At 35.6% G+C, this 20,443-nt stretch overlaps 1 protein-coding gene across 1 annotated transcript in view; it reads right to left on the bottom strand.

Moving 5' to 3' along the window:
- LOC127996151 (LHFPL tetraspan subfamily member 7 protein-like) overlaps positions 1-20,443 on the bottom strand; it is a 134,399-nt gene that overhangs the window by 90,020 nt on the left and 23,936 nt on the right. Inside the window, exon 2 of the mRNA XM_052591924.1 lies at positions 5,763-5,901. Within this exon, the coding sequence (XP_052447884.1) occupies positions 5,763-5,901 (139 nt within the window). The remainder of the gene's footprint in view (positions 1-5,762; positions 5,902-20,443) is intronic.

The following is a 20,443-nucleotide window of genomic DNA, read 5'->3' as shown; positions in this document are numbered from 1 at the left end:
CATTTGCTAGGAATTCATTTGGACAACTTCAAAGGCGATTTTCTCAGTATTTAGATTTTTTAGCACCCTCAGATTCCAGATCTTCAAATAGTTGTATCTCAGCCAAATATTGTCCAATCCTAACAAACAATACATCAATAAAAATCTTATTTATTTAGTTTCCATATGATGTATAAACCTACATTTTGAAAAATTGACACTTAAGACTGGTTTTGTGGTCTAGGGTCACATATATCATTTAGTTATTGACCATAACATGAAAATAATTATCTTCAAATTATCAGTATTGGCCAAACTTTTATGATTGGTGCATTCCTAATCGTAACAATTTATTTTAGTAACAAACAAAAATAGTTGACTAGTTAATTAGTTAAAACCACGAAACAATGCTAAATAAAGTATGAGAATTATGTAGTGACCAAAATGGGTTGGGTTAAGCTAATTTTGGAATCATTGTGTTTTGTTAAATGTACAAGTTCACATATTCATATAATTATTGAAATTAAGTTTAAAACAAGTTCATAATGAAGGGCAGAATCTTTTAGAGCTACAGTCAAATACAGAAACAAAAACCCAACACTATATAATAAATAGAGAGAGAGAGAGTGAGAGAAAGAGAGACAGACATACTTTTCCATTATTGACTCTTTCAAAGGAATCATAATTTATTAGCAAGACAGTATGATCTCTCTCCCTCTCTTTAACTCGGTCTCTATATCTTTGGAAAAGCTGCAAATGGGTCAAAGCTGCAGTGTGTCCGGTTCGCAAAACCTCATCCAGAGGAGCACACACACACACATACACACACACACACACACCTTCATGGCCAGGTTCACACACACTGGACACTGCATTCTGTAACCTTCTATTTCATTTCTCATAAGAGGGCATACTGACATCTAGAAAGACGGTTCAACCATAAATAACAACCTGAGGAAAGCAGATCACGCAACTCAATATTTCCATCAAGACCTTCCCGTAAACATCTTACATCATTTATCATTTTTATCTTAGTTTCTTTTTTCCCTTTCAATTTCCAGTCAAGGCGAATTCTCTCAGATCTTTTACGAGTCTGGCATTGAAGGCCATCAATTTATCAGAGACTCGCAAAAAGAATTTAGAGAAAAGTCTCTGACCAATTCAATATTCTCTTCACTCACTTTTACATTCAGTTTACTCCAGTTTGCTTCAAAGAAAATTTCCTCTGCAAACTCCATGTGCAGCATGTATATATCACACACACACACACACACACACACACACACACACACACACACACACACACACACACACACACACACACACACACACACACACACACACACACAGAGGATTCATTGAGTGCCATAAGAGGCTCTTGTTTGTTGTGAATAACTGTGAAGTTGCCATCATCACATTAAATGCAGCTCTGCTATCATTTTCTTCTGCACAATACCTTCTTTGTCTTCTCAGGGCCATTATGCTTCTGTTCCCTCATTTCACATCAGCAAACAAACACTCTCTCTTCTGATCTTTACATCCATATTTTGGCTATAAAATAACCCGTTTATGAAGATACAGAGAACAAAGTGAACCCGCTAGAGAGAAAAAATTATTATTACTTGTGCTGCTCTAAAATTACACTGGGTTTGCAAACCAGACTTGAGTTGTTTTTTCTTACCTGTGTGCAGGACATAATTTAGACAGAGCAGCATACTCCACTGATTATGAGATGGTTTATATTGCATGAGTACAAGAACAATATAATATGAAGCAGATTCAGTGTTATTTATATAATAATTTATCTGGACACAGGACACGCAGGCATATCAGCAGCTACTCAACAACTAATCTTGATCAACACATTTATATGTTTTTGAGTTCAGGTCAAGTTTCAAGTCTATCAAGGCCAAGTCAAGCAAGACCTCAGATTCATTGGCTGCTACAGGTGAACAAATACAATAAGGGTATTTAGGCACTCAAACTATTTGCACTACAAACCAGTGTGTTTAAGGTTAAAATAATAAATGGAAATAATATGACATAAATCGGTTTACAAATCAAGCAGCAGAACGGACTATTTTAATATAGTTTCGTACAAAAATAATTGCTAAATCCTGTCCCCAGTGTGAAAAAAGTCGTAAATTATTTAAAACTTTACAAGTATGCAAGTTACAATACGATACTAAACTGCTGCTCTGGAATACAAATAGCAACGTTGTGTGACCATGCAGTATATCCAAACTGTCACCTTATCATCACTTGGACACTAGCACCTCATCTGTTGCACCACACCCAAACTACATCTCCCATGAGTCACTGCATCACTATCACCTTGTCACACCTGCACCTCATTCATCAACTAATCTTCTTGCCACACCTGCACCTCCTTTACACACTCACATAAGCAGCACTCACACACAAGGCGTTTCTCAATGTCAAGGATACTTCCTTGGTAGGGCTGATCCTTCCAAGTCACTTCCTTCAGAGGCTAGGTGAGACTCCTCGGAGAACATGTAAATGGAACAGGCTAGCAAGTGCACGTAATTGCGTCATTACGTCAGTGAAAAGGTCTGTTTGAATAACGCTGTGAATGGTATCATTAAATTACTTTGGACAACTTAACTAGTTATTTATAAAATAAATGCCGTTGACGCAACAAATTGTTAAATGACAGGTCCGGTTCCATTAACCATTTGTATTTGTATAATTTACAATATCAATATGGTAGTAATTTGTTCTGGCATTTAAACGTCAAACTTTACTTATATTTACTACAGTTATAACAAATGTTTGGTAACGTAAATAAAAACTGTTAATGTTCCGACTACATTAACGTTCGACAATTTTTAATTTTTGAACTAACGTTAGATAGCAAAGCTGCGCACATAGGATTGTGGGTGATTTGAGAGCGCGAAGGATACACATATGCATCCTTTCCTGTGTATGGGACATTCTTCAAATGAAGGACTCAGTCATTGGTTGAAATTCCGAGGATCCTTGACATTGGAACAGTCCTTCGACGGATGTCGATGACGTAGCATCTTCAAAATACTGGCTTCCGAGGATCCTTCCTTGACATTGAGAAACACCTACAGTCACTTTGCAAAGTCTTGTTTAGCCTGTCTAGCATTTATGAGCGGTTTCCCTTGTATTTGTTCTTCCCGTGTCTGATCTTGGATTGTGTATTTTGATTCTGATTCTCTGCTGCCTGCCCCGATCTCTGCTTGGTTCTGTTGTCGATTCTGGTTACCCCTAACATACCTGACACCATTCCTGATTTCTGTCTGTCCGAGCATTCTCTGAATAAAGTTCTGCAAATGGATCCGAACACATCTGACTCTCTTCATAACACAAACAAGAGGTATTCAGAGAAAATTACGTGCACAGATGCTCCGGAATATTTGTGCTAAATTATTCCCTATATCTTAAAATAGAGAAAAGCAATTAAATATCTAGGCCAGTTGGCCAGTTCCAACAAACCTGCCGACATAATCCTGGATATCATTTAACACAAACTTTCACAACAGATTCTGTCAATAAAAAAGATTTCTTCCTTTAATAAGACAATACAAGCTTGTTTGCCTTTAATACATTTTAAGCTTAAGAATGAAATCACAGAGAATCTTTCCTTAAAAAAGGACTAACAGTGAATTCAAAACCCCCTGCAAGCTGTTGGATGGGAATCACTGAGCTGCAACATTATACTCTAATTATATCTGTTTTGTAGCTTATTACAGTTTGACAGCATGACTGGCAGAAAGTAATATCTGCTCATACTCTTAAAGCAATGAGGAGAGACTGATTTTCAAGCAAAACATTGCACGTCTACGTGTCTTTTGCCTCCAAGCAAACACACAGAAACTTTAGAGGCTTATTAATTTCCAAACTGTCTCCAAATACAGCAAAAAAAAAAAAAAAAAAAAAAAAAACTTTCTTCAAACCTGTTATTGGGCAAATATTTTAGTGTAAAAACTTGTTTGCAGGGCTGTCTGTTTGGAAGATGGCATCTATCGGAGCTGAAGTTGATTACTAGCGTCTTACCTTTGAGAAGATGCTTCTATCGATGCTCATAGAATACAGATGCAGTCCGTTATAGTTTGTTCCCTTTTACATTCTCCATTATTACAGTAGTTTTATGGAAATATCATTACTTTCTAATTAGAACAGGGAAATATATCAGTGTGAGGCACTTCATATAAATCAGGTTCTCTGCTGTTAAAATTATTTAAGGTTTCTCTGTAATGATTAATGTAGAGCTCAAAGGCTCAATTAAAACAAGCATTTAAATACCGTATTCCCACAACCAATAAACCTTCCAAGGCCTCAAGAATATCAAGGACACACTGGAAATCAGTGCTCCAAATATACATGTCCCTGGCATATAAACAAATATTTATTTCGCATGAGTGCTTGTGATTGCTTTTGAGCAAGTAGATATGTAGGATGGTGTTGTTTATAGAAGTATTCGCCTGTTGAATGAAGGCCAGTGCTACACGAGGCAAGTGGCCATCCCTGAACTGCTGTCTTGTGTTAAAGGGCTGTAATTGTCTTTTCACTGTGGTCACTTAATCTCTGAGTGCCCTCACCGTGCTATCACAACATTCACTCGCCAAGCAACCAGCATCGAGAGCAAACACTTCTTTCTTTATTTATTCATTCATTTAGCTTTTGTGATTAATGCGATCTGTAACAAAGTGCTTCAGATGGATGGGCTGTTTAGTCTCAAAATTCTCCATGTTCAGAAAATATCTGCATAAACATGCAAGTGAAAATGAATGGGAAATAGCAACCGAAATTGTGATACGAGTCCTCTATCCATAATTTTGCGTTCTCCAGTGAATTAATGGACTGGAGTTGTGTAGATTATTGTGATGTTTTTATCAGCTGTTTGGACTCTCATTCAGACGGCACCCATTAACTACAGAGGATCCATCGTTGAGCAAGAACAAAACAGTTCCCAGCTTAAAACAATAAAAAATATCCATGCAGTCCCAACACAAATGGATTACGTAAACTTCAGTCTTGCATGTATAGGTTTACTGAACACAATGAAATTAAGGTCAATAGTGTTGCTTTAGCTCATTGAGTAAAATTGTGATATTCCAGTATTTTCTGTTGTCAGAACTGGTAGACCACCAGAAGGGATCTGCTCACACTAAATATTGTGCATGGACTGCAAACAGTGTTTTGAATAAACTCTTTCATGTAATTTAATGAAGGCGTAACATGAGACTTCGCATTTTTTATATGAAACGCTACTTAAATTCAGCCTCTAGTGCTTTATACCAAGTCATATCAAATTGTATAATTTCTCCACTGCTCTGCCAAAAATGAACAATACACTTCAAACGTGTTGTTTGACAACACAACAGAATTCAGATGGGATGCCTAAAGCAGTTAGCAGTGCTCCAGCATGTAACACACATGACATCAGATGGGGAGGTGAGAGGAGGAGGTTTCTGCTCTATTCTGAAGATCCCTGCTGTTAGGTGTGCTCAAAATCACACAGAGAAGAGAGAAAGAGAAAACTCAAGCCATTCTTTAAAGTGAAGTGTGAAAAAGAGATAGGTTTAGGTTTTAATAGTCTAATTGCATAGATTTTGGATAGCTCTTGTCATTTCTGTGTGCAATATGCCTCTGATGATCTGGGGGTCCCGTCTAAAGCTCAGATTAGGCTTTTACTTGACTAGGATCAGTCGTGTAACACTACTCAGCATGGTTCCTCAAAGGGCTGTTGTTTAAGAGCAGATCAGAGGTCAGACAGTAAGCCAGACACTAACCTGAAGCCATCTGCATGTATCCTGCCAATGTGCAGATCCTCCTCTCACAGGCTCCGCTGGGCAGGAAGATGGTGATGATGGCCAGCAGGGAGCTGACTGCCAGCAGAGCACATCCACCTGAACACAACACCGCACTCGTCTGCAACACACACACACAATACACAACATTTACATATACTGCTGCTTTTATAAGAATTCTTTCTGGGGCTTGATTGATTTTTACTACTCAAGCAATCCAAATGTAATTATTTTCGCATAAAATGAGATAATCTAGCCAAGACTGGTGAGATTATCATGATTTAAATAGGACAAGGTAAAACCACAGATCTTTAATCAAAACTGCACTAAACATCACATGGCTAACCATGTAAAGCATTACATATAACATAATATAATACATTTAAAGTTTTTATACATCTATTTGTACTGTGGTGCTATTTAGGCTGTTATTTATGGTACTATTAGGCTGTTACAGTAATTAAATCAACATTTTTCATTGTATTAATAATCTTTAAAAGCCATCCTATTGATTTTTTTTCTCCATTCAAGACGCTTTATTTTACTTTGGGTTATTCAAAACAAAAGCTGAAAACAAGCTATTAATAATCAATATAAATATATTAAATATGTATGAATTTATATTAAATGTATAATATATTAATACATTGATTACATTATTATGGATGATAACAAAAAACATAGTGTGTTATAATAATACTGTTACAGCGAAAACTCAATTAGTGTTTATACCATTTTAATAACAATAGTGTCACAGTTATGTCCAGTTTAGATCAGTTCCTGTCAGTTTTATTTTTTGGGTGAACTTTTTACACTTAATTTTAAACACTGGGCAACCGGGTCACAGAAAAAAAAACATTCAAAGAGTGTAGATATATAAGGTGTGAAATCAACAAATTTTTCCTAAAGTGTTTACTCTGTGGGATCAATTTAGTGAAACAGCAAGTACTGATCCTTTAATCTACCACCTTCATCAAATCAAATGCTTCATCAGTCAAAAGACTCACTCAGGAGATGGCTAAAGTATGGATGTCTCTCATCTGGGCTTTTGTAAATGAGATGTTTGCTTAGAGCAGAGACGTCTTTTTGTTAGACTACGGCACAAAACTCTAAAGAGTTTGTGCTACAATCCCTTAAACAAAAACATGGAGGGTGCATATCGGAGACAGGCAATTGATCGAACTCTGATGTAATCCATATTAGCCTGTGAGGCAGGACACACTGACATGAATTATTGATGTGTGCACACAGATTTGACTAGAAACTGTGACTTAATGCTTAGATGTTGCTGTTGAACTGATCTTTTACCATAAACCTTAAATTTGAAAATCAAAAAATTATCATGACGATATAAAGTGTCAGTATACACAATAGTTAAATTGTAATTTTGGTTGTGGGGGAACCATATCTGGTGCAAAACAACAAACATACAAAAGATAGGCTGCATGATCAATCAAATAATATGCAGATATGAAATGAGCGTACAAAAAATATAAATATACACAAAATAATACACACATATGGATATATATACACAAACATACTGTTTTGGATCATTATGGCAATTTAAGCCTTGCTTGCAATAGTACTGGTCCAAATGACAGTTTGATCTCACTACCTCTTCATTAGATCAGCTGGAGCTTTGAAACGCGGTTTTCGCACCCAAAACTGCAGTATCAACTTACTAGACCAAATCAACAACAAAGTAAACAAAACATCTGTTAAAAATCTCTTGCACAAACAATAGACATAAACAACAGTGTTTCATTCTTAGGGGCCATTGTCACATTAGCAGTGCATATCAGAAAGCAATCACAATAATAATACAATTGGCACAGCCAAAGTGACTTCATTACCTTGTGGTCCTAATGGCAAATACACTATTAGCAAGAGCGGAAGGCTAATGCAGACGAGATGGCAGATTCATAGGTGACATCTGAAACTGCAGTTTTTCCAATGGTAATGAGAATATTTGTAGTACTTATGACTGTCTGTGCTGATGACAACATTACAACATCCTTTACAATAATGAGATGTCTGCACTGAAAATAGAAAAAAAATATAATAAACGCAGAAAACGAAGAAGCAGAATGTCGCAGACACTTTGCAGAAACATGTTTCCTTCAAACAGAACTCATTCCCCTTTAAACAGTATTCATATATTCATAGAAACGTCTTGATCTTGGCATCTTTGAAGACTATAGATTAAATTTGCCCACTGTGCTCTAAAACATTACAGTGTTCATTACAACTAATAGAGATAAATTAGGACTGCAACAGATCAGATCTAGAACTAAATGGTATCCTAGAAAATCATAAATAGGCTGTCTATGACAGGAATATTGATGACGCTATAAGTTAAACAACCAGTTTGTGTATTTCATCCCTAATGTATATAGTCTACGTATGGCTCGGAAGCGGAAATGTACTTCCTGAGGTCAGTACTAATTAGTGGAGCTTGCCAAGTGTGCTGTTACTTTTCAAAGTGATCAGACTTATGATTTTTTTTATCTACTGGATGATTAACTGGCCAAATAATTCTATACACCGAGACTCAAAAAAGGGCCGGAGCCATTTCTAGAGACCAGAACAGTCACGAATCCAGTTCATGGTCTTCCGATCATGATTAGGATTAATCGCACAGCCCTACTTCTTACTCATTATGGTTTAGGGGAACAACTTTGCATTTGTTTTGAACTTGAACCAATCAAGCCAATGTTATTTGTACAATATTTATTGCAAACAATTTCACGTGCACACACGAACAGTCAACACTGGCAAATCTGGCCCTGTGTTGCATAGACTAATTTTATTCATACCTCAAAGACCTTACCTTACAGCAGACTGCCTGGAATTCAATTGTCTTTAATTAGTTTGACATTTCAGGCCTGGCTTTTGCCACAACTCCTATGAGCAATAATTAAGGATTATGATTCTGTTTGAAACTAGAATATAAAATCCCTGATTACAATATGTCCCATGTTGTACTTCTGAAACTACATCATATTTATGCACACAATATTCACATCATATATGTAATACTTTTCAAACTCCAGCTGCTGTTCATTTACAAGAAAAATGGCTCCTAACAGCGCTGCCTCTTTCAGAGAGCAGGTTCCTAAATAGATGCTAATTATTTGCCTCTATACACACTGCAACAGCAACACTGAGGAAGTGCATTGTGAAGGAGAAAGGTCACGCTAAGATGGAAACCAATTTCTGTAACTAGATAAAAAGAAAACAAAATAGAGAAAATTATTCCAAGGAACTACACATCAGACATACTGTCAAATCCATCACATGATGTACCTCACAAAACATTAAGAGTTGCATGCTAATTTGATTCGATTCAAGGAAAAAATGAATGTTGCTCTCTGTAAATTCTGTAGGGCACAGAGAGAAAAATAACGTGACAAGACTCTGTATGTCTATGACTGCAGTATTTACGTGCTTTTATACTAGAAAGAAACTTTTTTATACTAGAAAGAAAGCACACAGCAAAAAAAAAAAAAAGAAAAAAGAAAAAGAAGGGTGCAACAGTTACTGCACATTTTTCAGTGGACTTGGATCTGGAAGTATTTTTCCAATTTCAATTTTCCTCCAAAAGGAAAAAGGGGGAAAATACATACATACATACATACATATACATATACATATACATATACATATATATATATATATATATATATATATATATATTTATTATTAGCTATATATATATATATATATATATATATATAGATATATATAGATATATATATATATAGAGATATATATATAGAGATATATATATTAGGGGTGTAATGGTTTATTACCATCTTTCTGTGGTTAAACGCTGATTGAGTGATTACATGAGGCATGAGATGTTCATTCATGTTTATTTTGCATTAAAACTAGTAGTAAAGAGGAAGGGATGATCACGCTCTGTGCTGCCATTTGAAGGTATTTATGCGATCGGTCGCACCACATCGAAGAGTGCCAAAGCGCCATTCATCGTTTGAATTTAAAATAAATGAATTAATTTGAATATGAGACTATGTTTCTTATCAAAAGTAACAATATATAAAACTGGAAGTTTCCAATTAAGTTCCACTTGTGCAGTGGTTAAAACAATCTATTTGTTCGGTACACATGAGTACCGAACCGAAAGACCTGTACACTACACCCCTAATATATATATATACTGCCACTTCAGTTCAAGTGGCAGCAGGGAGAATTTTTATTTAAGTGTAAACTATATCTAAAAATAAACAGCAAATATGATTTTAATAACTCTTGTTTTCCACATTCTTTCAATGTCTTTCAATTTTAACCTTTAATATAACAGAAATCCACCAACTGACATGATTCCCTGCATAGTTTATAGTTTTCAGGAGATTGTCTTTCCTTGATAAAAAAATTACATGCACTTTACCTGATATACTTAAAGTGCCCCATTTCCAATATTGCCTTTCATGCAGTGTGTAATGTAGCTGTATGTGAATGTAAATGATCTCTAAAGTTGTAAAGATGAAAGTGCTTGATAAATAAATTTATTTTCTCACAAAATAAAGAATCAACTCTATACAGCCTAGACGAGTCATTAGAGTATAATCCCACTTCCATGACTGCTACACGTCATGGGGTAATTCATTTTCATAATGCGGGCCCATGTTCTACATTGCCTGGCTGCAAACAACTTGACCCTGCCCACAAACATGACATGTTTGCATGATTAATGAGGAAAGGTCACCAATTCAATTGATAAATTGATGGCTAGTTAAAGATGTAAAGTTACCTTAACTATTTCAGTATTAATTGAAAATAAACTTACTCTAAAAACAATAAATCTTTTGCTCTCCTTATGTTTCTATATTCATATTAACACAATTCAGCAGCAAATGAAGCCTGAAGCCAGGATGTGGTTTTCAAAAAAACATTTTTCTTCAAAATCAGTATATAAAAAAATAATTGAAGTCACGTAATCACTATTTACAGAACTCAATTACTGTTTACGGATGTACCGTAATGGTTTAGTTAATTTTTGCCATTTTTCAAAAAAAAAAAAAGAACACTCCAGTACACTTTAATTAAAACTCCAGTACACTTCTGTACAGGGCTGACCGATAATAGCAAAAATTCTTATCTCTGTATTTTTTGGCTGATTTGCAGTATACGGTAGCCTATATATCTCAGTATTTTGTATAATTAAAGTGAATGTAAGCATGTAGGCATACATTATGTGCAAAAAAGGGTTAAAATCATATTACATTATAACATTGCAATCTAAAAACAAAAAAATAATTTTTAAAGCAGAAGTTAAAGTTAGTAAACTAAAAATGAAAATAATAAAAAGCACAGACTAATTGGGTAAAAGGCTATTTTGATTACCCCATTACACGGTTAGTGCTTACAAATACACTCATTCTAAATGAAGTCTGCGGAGTTTAGCGGAGAATCACTAAGCAGAAGCTCATGCACTTCCAACAGTAAAATGGAAATATTTCCATGGCTTTTTTTAACATTAACAGATTGAAAATATACCTGTGAAATGTAAGTTATGCATTAAGAAAAACAGCACATCTCAAACACATTAAACAGTTTGTCTCTGTCAGCCTCACACCGAAGCCTTTTCATCTGACGGGGCGAGCGCGAGCCGCTTTGAACTGAAATGATAAACTATAGGCTACTAGGAGAGGAATAAAACGCAGAAGTTATTGCTTGTTTTGAATACTGCGCGTGGACAGGGGTGTCACTAGTTTTTTGCATACTGTAGTTTAGAATGACGAATCGTACCAGCTTACTTTGAGGTCAAAATGCGCAGCCACTACGCAAAATGCGTTTTTTTTTATTTTTTTTGTTCATTTGTTTTTAACATTTGATAAAGATATTAAAGCAGTTTTTAATTTATTCTTGTTGTTAAAATTCAAAATAGATTTTAAATATTATTGTATGTCACTGTTCCCTCCAATCCTTGCACAAGTTAAGGTTACGCATGATGACGAAAGCATGTTAGTGTGAGCCCGGAACTCATTGAGATTGCTGCGCAGTGCCTTCAGATTAAGGGTGCTTTCACACTTGGTTCGCTTGCCTGGTCCGAATGCTCCCCCGGCCCCGCTGGACTGCGTAGTACGATTGCGTTCACATCAGCAGTGAACCGTACCAGAGTTCACATGAACCGTACCTCAGCACCCCGTTTTGACTCCGGTACGGTTTGAGGGTGTACACCCGAGTTCAGAAGACAGCGTTCACATCATCCAAATGAACCGAACTATGACATCAATCGAACTTGGGTGTGCACCAAAAGTGCTAGTGTGAAAGAACCCTAAAAAAATTTTTTTCTTTGATTGGAAGTCAATGAGAGCAATCTGGGTGAATCTCATTCTGACAGAACTCGCCCAAAAAGGGGCAGTTCTATACAAAACGTGACTCAACGCTGATTGGACTATTTAGAGACAGAACAAACAGTCCAGAATAGTGAAAGCTAGCATAACACTGTGGTTGAATGTGAAGAAAAAAATCCCTCCCTTTCATGCTTTGGTGGTGCGTCACCCAATCGCCCTAATGGAGAAACCGCCCCTGTTCAAATGAATATATATTGAATCAAATAAAATCAAAAGCTTGTGAATCGAAATCAAATCATGAAATGTATTCACATATTAGTCCACAAGTTTTATGGACTGAACTTTTTTATATTATGGGAAGAACAGATTTTTAAATGGCATGATGACAGTACATAATAACGGAAGCTTCATGTAGGTGAGCCATTCCTTTAAAAGTAGGAAATTATATGTAATAACTGGAATTGTTCACCCAACAGTCAAATTCATTTCAAAGACCCAAATGTCACCAACATCATCTTCACTTGTCAATGAATGAGGACTGCTGCAGTAACAAAAAGATCTGGCTTATTATTCTGTAAGGGTTTTACATTCAGTGGAATTTGCACTTGATTTACTAGACATACTGACTGGAAATCAAGGTCGAAGCTGTCATGTTACCATGGTGAAGTATTTTCTCATATATCTGGAGAGTGTGTGAGGACCAGGTCCAAAACTGGCTTATTGTAGTTAAGAGGCAGATTGGCCGGGCCAATTAAGAGAGAGGTGTGTTAGAGCTCAGACTCTCACTAAATGAAATAAAGTCCTTCAGAAAATTAAGCGTCAATACAAATTTATTTTTTACATAATAAAGCTAAATCCAACACTCCCTTGTGTCCATGATTATCTGTATTATCTATTAAACTAAAACTATAGAGATGCTTTTTTTTTATAAATGGTCAAAGCATGTCGCATATTGACCAAGTCTTCTCTTGGCAAAGCAGAAATATCTATTCCAGCATTTAGTCATTCTGCCCTCTGTTGGAACTCTATAAATGTATCTGTTTTCCCTATTGTCCTTGCTGTAAGAATTCAGACAACTCCCACATGCACTTATTTGCACAGGCCTCTTCCTTGAGGCACAGAGCAACCTTCACAGAAAAAACAAAACAAAACAAAAAACAAGCATCTGACATTCTTGTCCCAGTGTACAAATGCAGGGCACCATTTAGGATTCAGATGATCACACTAGTGGAAGCCTCTGGAGAACATCTAGGAACCCTTTCCAAAAGGGCAGGGGAACTTACAAAAAGTTCATTTAAGTCAATACACTACAGGCAAAACCTTTTTTTATCGCACTGGTCAATTTTGAGATTGGGCTATTTTGCTTTCATAACATTTATTCTTTCAGACATGAAATAGTTTAATCAAAAGTCTTTTTTATTTTAATTTTATTACACTTAATCCGTTTATGCCTGTAGATTAAGTTACAATACTTATTGTTAAAAGCGGTTTTCTCCATTTTTTTTTTTCCATGTACTCCGAAATGTCCATTTCTGTAGCATTTACATACAGTATATCAAATCGATATTCTGAAGGTTTTTACTGAGGGGTTGATTCATTTATCATTCGCCAATTTTATTTTCAAAAACATGGTGAAAATGTTTTTTTTTTCCCATCTGTTGACAGTATTTTTTGAGTTAGAGAGTGATGAAAAGAGATAAAAAAATTTCCTCTGTAAAACCTTTAACTAACCGGTCAACAAAATGAAACAACTTGTCTTTATCCAATGTTTAGTCTCCTGTTCTGGAATTGTATGCAAATTCAGAACATTTATTTAGATAATGCCTCATTTGCATATTTAAACATTTGAGAGAACTTGTAATTACAAAACAATTGTCTTAAATGTTCATTGATTAATCAACTGATAAATTATGGTAATACCCGTTAGTTAAAATGTTTGTCCTGTTTACCTGTAGGGTCTTATAACTCCAGAAATTAGCTGTAACAGGAGGCATCTCAAATAGGCCACTGATAGACAACACATAGCAAAGTACTTCACGCAGTACGGAAGTGTCCTGATCAGTATGGGCTAGTCTTTGCTAATTCTTCATGCATGCAGAGTAACATGTATGAGCGTCTGTTCTTAGCAGCCCTCCACTGTGTTTTACCTCTCGCTCATCTTCTGTTCGGAGGGGTAACAGCCACACCAATCACTCTAAGTGTCTATCCCTGGCATGTCATCTCTCTCAGTTTCTCCCCCTGTAGAGTCTCATCAAAGACAGCCCATAAGTGTCTTACTAGACCTTCATAAACATCACTTCACAATGAGCCCAGCTCCAAAACATTAGCTATTCTCTCTTTTTTTTATTTATTCGATCTCTCAAAACATCTCTCGTCTTTTTCTTCTACACAATATTATTGTGATTTTCCATGCTTTCAGTCCGATTTACTTAAAGGAATGTTCTTTGTTCAGTACATAGTTTTTCTTTAATTAATTTGAATTTTGGGGTAAAATTGTACCTTAGCATAAAAACACCATTTGCAGATATTCAGGGAATATGCAAAGTTCACATACTTATTTCTCTGAAAAACAATGCTAAAGCCAGTTATTCTACTCGGAATGTCTGTTTTTGTTTTGGCCTGTTTGATTCCGTCCGCTTACAGTTTACCCAAAATTATTTAAACAGCATGGGTTGCCAGTTTGCAGAAAACACAGCATACTGCAGCCATGGTAGCAAGTGAACCAACTGGGTCAAAGATTGAAGAATCTACCAGACCTAAAAAGCCTCGGCATCAATCTAAAACGCTTTATTAAAAGGCGTATAAATCAACTCATCAGTTTACAGTGTTAGGCTCATTGCCTTCTATTGTCAGTTGTGCTCCTCGTTGTGTTTAAATTAGGGCTGCAACTAAAGATTATTTTTATAATCGATTAGTTGGTCGATTATTTTTCAATTAATCAATTAATCAGATTTTATTGACAAAAACACACTATTCCATTCCATTCCTTCAAACAAATGTGCCAACTGAATGCTATGAAAACACACAGTGATTAACAATTTATTAGACCACCTGTCAATAGAGAATTCATTTTTTATGAATCTGTCAAAACAAAAAAATTAAAAATAAATGTTATTTTCATTTATTGGGCAAATACGATACGATACCAATATAAGGGAGTAAAAAAAAAGGTAAATATTCTGTGTGTATATTATAGTACAGTACCAGTCAAAATTTGGCCACTTTCCCATTCGTCTGTCCAAAGATTTGACTGGTAGTATATAAAGAATACAGTATATAAATAAACAGAATATATATACACATAAACAATTTTTTTTAATGAATCACTCAAATGTGGTGATCAAATACTTATAATGGCATGACATATGTAATGTTGGAGACATTTAACAATTTAACAATAAACTTTATTATCCAAAATAAGTCTGACATCAGTGCACTGAACATTAAAGTTGACGTTTCAATTCAATTCCATTCAACTTTATTGTGTTGAAGTTTATTTGATGCTGGGGTGGTCTCATTCAAAAGAGGGCCTCTAGACGTACACTTGATTCGCGTTTGAGAGGGTTCCTCAAGCTGAAGGGATCCCCGAATTTTGTGCAGATTCGCCACACCTTTACGGAGATATGGCCATTCAAATTTAAATGGTTTTCCATAAACTTTAGCTTTAAAGCGCTCTGCTGGACAAACTGAGTAATTACATAATTGCAAGCATTTTATCTGTGTTCTGTAAAAAAAAAAAAAAAAATCATATTGGCGTCATATTTGCTGATGCCGATATATCCCTATGAAATTTGCATTTAAAGAAACAGGCCCGAAAACAGCCTGTTTCTGCTTCCACTCAAATTAGGCATTTTCAAAATGATATAATAAATGACCTGTGAAGTATTTTGAGCTGAAACTTCACAGACACATTCTAGGGACACTAAAGATTATCTTTTAATATGCAGAATCAAATATAAATGTGTAATAATCCTGATTAAGCAAAAGGGGAAGTGTTAAGGAAACCTATTTGAAAACATTATAAATTTGCAATTCCGTTTGCAATTACATATTATACCTTAAAATAAAATGCAGTGAGCCACTGTGTTTTAAAATTTTATATGATAATTTATATATTATTCTCTTTGGTGAAGGAGGACATCATTTTAATATAACGCTAATAATGTTCTGGTCTTTCTACATATACCATGGATGTCCTATGATACTTAAGCATATAAGCACTAGAGCTGCAACTAATGACTATTTTTTCTGTCGACTAATCTAACAATTATTTTTTCGATTAGTCGACTAATCTAACGATTATTTTTATTACAATAAATAATTAATCTAAATGTTCTTTTTTTTATTAGCTAATGAATCCTTTGGATAACTTTACCAAAAAAAAAAACTTCTAATATAATATTTCACCCTTTATTCATTTTCAACTTATGTGGTTGAAGTTTTTTCAGTATAAAATAAATAAGAGGCAAAGAAAATTATTTTACTATGGTAAATATGAGCTTATCATAGCATTTATAACTAAAATACAGTAGCCATAAATTTACAGTTGTCTGAGATGTCATGAAATGTTCTTTAGCATCACAAACCATAAACTGTAGTCAGGGTTCTGCTATGGTTTAGCATGGTTTCCAGAGATCTGGAGCTGATTCGGGGTAGCTCGGTGGTTTGTGACTGTTGTCTCGCGGCGCGCTGTCTTTTAAGGGGCCGTTCACATATCACGTCTATTGCGCGCTCAAGTTCGTTATTTCCAATGTAGGCGCGCGATAAGCGCGCTCATAATGGAAGCGACGCGGTGCATCGCAGTTGTGCTGCCGTGGTACACCATATCGGTTTTACAAAGGGAACAAAGGGCCATTTTATTTGTCCTGTGTTTAAAGTATTCACATACTTTTGATAACAGTGGTCTCTGTTTTTGTGATAGAATGCAACTTTCTCCATTCCCAGTATGCCATTACGCGAGATGTAAACAAACAGTCTGACGCGTCGACGAATTTCACGCACTTCGACATATTTTTGTAGTCGACGTAATCGATGACGTCGACGCATTGTTGCAGCACTAATAAGCACAACCATCTCTCATTTCTCAAATGAATCCTCACAAAAAATATCCTAATCATGGAAAATCAGCAATAGTATGACATGAACAAGTTAGACCCGGCTTGCAAGCAATATAGTAGTTAGCATATGATGAAGTAGTGACGGTAAACATTAAAATAATTTGTACAATTTTAAACGATCTATCAGTGATAACTACCACATAATTATTAACAAAGTTCAAACGATTTAGAAATTAAAAGTGAGGGAAAGCAGTGGAGAATAACAATGATCCATTATTAATTAATCTCTTTCTCCCATAACCGATAGTGTGACTAAATAACTGTTTTGTTTAGTTTTTTTTCTCATGGACATTCCTGTTTCATATTGGAATCCAAATCAGAGAATTGGGTTTCAATGTTTTTTGGCACAGTTGCCCGAAATTTCCCATTACATTCCAGATTAGGGAGACTCGTCCCATTCAGTGAAAGTCAAAAGGGAACACTACACCGACCTTTTGTTAGGGAAAGAATCCCAGTGTTTTGTCATGCTAAGAGGATGTGCTGGAAAACTTCCTCCACTTTTGAGTGAAAATATAAGGTGACCTAATTGATTGACACAAAGAGAGAGATCATTCTCCATACTCCCTGCCAGGCCCAGATAGGAACAGTTTTGTATTTTTTTATCTGATTTTAAAAGGAAAATCTGCAGAATTTTAGATTCAATGGATTTAGATGTAGTAAAAAATAATCATTCTAATATAATGTATTGTTTTTTTTTTTTTTATAATTATCATCAGTGTTAAAAACAGCTTCATATTTTTGTGGATACGGTGATACAAATTTGTCAGGATTTGATGGATAAAAAGTTCAAAAGAACAACATTTATGTGAAATATAATTATCTGTAACAATGTAAATGTCTTTACTGTTTTCATAAAAATTCATCCATGCTGAATAAAAGTTTTATCTTCTTTAATTAAAAAAAATACAGATCCATAAATAGTGTATATTGATTAAATGAATATCAAAACATCTGTGAAGAGTTATGTATTTATTAAAATTAATTAACTTGCAGCATTACTGGAGCTAAAACTAAAAATAACTATAGATGCCAAAATATGCCAATATAAAAATAAAATAACAATTTGTCAAAAGTTTGGCTTGTGAGACAAATCATTACAAAATAATTGAATTATAATAATTAATGTTTACAATAATTAATAATAATAAATAATAATTAATTCAGCACACCTATTGTCACCCATGGGTAAAAAGATAAGGACATTAGCCAAAATATTCAATAAACAAATGCGCAAGGGACAGAGAATGTTAAGGGTCTGTCTGGATTTTGTATTCTCCCTCTATTTGTTCAGTTTGTTTTCACCCCTGTTTGACCCCTGCCTCTCGTCCAGCACAACTGTGTACAGATGGCTTGGGAACTGGGAGGTTGGAGACTAAGGAAGAAGGGTCAAAGGTCAAGTTCAAAAAACACTCCAGCATGAAGGAAATGTTTTGACGTCAAGAGATGGCATAACTAGAGAGGCTATTGTCGTACCTCTCAGCATGAAAAAGATCCACTTAACAGAATTGGTAATCAGAATTGGAAGTCTCGGCTGACTTGTTTTATGGTTATCCGGGTCAGAATGTGATGTACAAGAGGTTAGTATTGTGTTCACGCGTTGTTAGCGTGCATGAACATCCTTGTGAGTAAATTTGCAAGTAAAGATAAAAATCAAGAGCAATGCAAAGTATAATTTCACTGTGACTTTCCCCATCCTGTCTTCTCATATGGGTATAAACCGCCATCTGAGTGCCACAGGCAAACCCTGGGCGTCCCGTGGAGATGGTGTTAAATGGATTTGTGTCAGCTCCAGCTGAAAGCTAACAGCCAAGCTCTGGTGCACCCATCTTTCGTATAAACTCCAACCCATGGCTTTCTGGGCTCCTCCCCAGCACATCAGCCCACCTGCCTCAAGCAGCATGAAGCCTACCATGTGTATTTTGAACGGACTAAAAGAAGAACATTTTTGGCCTTGTAGATGTATCACGCCGAGCCAAATCTTTTTTGAGGCATTTCATTTAACCTTTCGCCCTTCCACTCGTCTTGTATCTCCCCCTTCTTCCACCACCACCCCCTTAGCTCTCGCTCCTTAATTAGCAATTAGTCCCTCCTTAATTTAGCAGCTGCTTTTATCCAAAGTGATTTACAGAACACTTATTACAGAAACAATCTGCCTGGGGAAACCAGGGGTTAAGTGAAGGACACAATGGTGATGGTTCACTGCTCGAACCAGTACCAGCCCTGAGCTTAAGTCAGCATGAAATGCCATTCATTTTATTTCCATAATGTGACCGTGTCTGTAACTAATGATTATTTCCATAAACGATTAATTTAAAAAAAAATTCATTCTGTTTCTGTTCATTTCACATCCTGCCCAATGGTCTCATCCAAACACTGCATACTGTAAATTAAAGGTTATGAAAACAAAATGCATGAATATAAGCTATGCTATACGCAATGTACACAGTAAGTTTTTACATGGCTGAAAACCTGTGAAGGATAGACGTACAGTCTTTACAATGGCGCACACACTGTATTAAGGTCCTAGATCATTTTCACTACTCGCACACAGATTTGTCTAATGAATAATTGGCAAGTTGTTAAACAACATTACAATCCACTGAAAGCACTGTTGTTGTTTCAACTTTATTTTGCTTCAAATCTAGACCACCATTCACTGCTATTATAAAGCCTGGAAGAGCAGGGACACTTTTTAATATAACACAGATTGTATTCATCTAAATATGAAAGTCAAATACACCTAGGATAGCTTGAGGGTGAGGAAATCATGGGGTAAGAAAATAAGAAATTAAATTGGGTCAATATTGTTTTTTTGTTAATCATAATGCCACGACACAATGGCAAAATGATTCAGTACATGACGTTTCAAGGTGTGCCCAACACTTTACTGTACTGTTCAAAATCTTCTGTTCTCCAATTAATTCTGTCCATCAGTTACACAGAGAAACACAATGCTACACTGAGCAAACACATCACTGTCTTTCCTGCTACTCAAAATAAAAGGCTTCTGTTATTTATGAGAAGCACTCTTGTCTTTGTATTGTGTTTCAGCGTGAAAAAAATTAACCTGTGAGGGCTTCAACCAGCACAGGGTTGTAAAGCACTCTAGCCTCATTGTATGCTGGGTATTCAAAGAGCTGCTGTGGGTGGGTGTGGGATTTACAGTATGCCCACTCTACATATGGAGGTGGACTCAAGGAAGCTGTTATGTAAGTCTCTTAAG

The sequence above is a fragment of the Carassius gibelio genome, chromosome A5 (assembly GCF_023724105.1).
Source record: "Carassius gibelio isolate Cgi1373 ecotype wild population from Czech Republic chromosome A5, carGib1.2-hapl.c, whole genome shotgun sequence".
Classification (NCBI taxonomy): domain Eukaryota; kingdom Metazoa; phylum Chordata; class Actinopteri; order Cypriniformes; family Cyprinidae; genus Carassius; species Carassius gibelio.
Note: the sequence above shows the minus strand (reverse complement) of the source record. Positions and strands in the feature narration are given on the sequence as shown.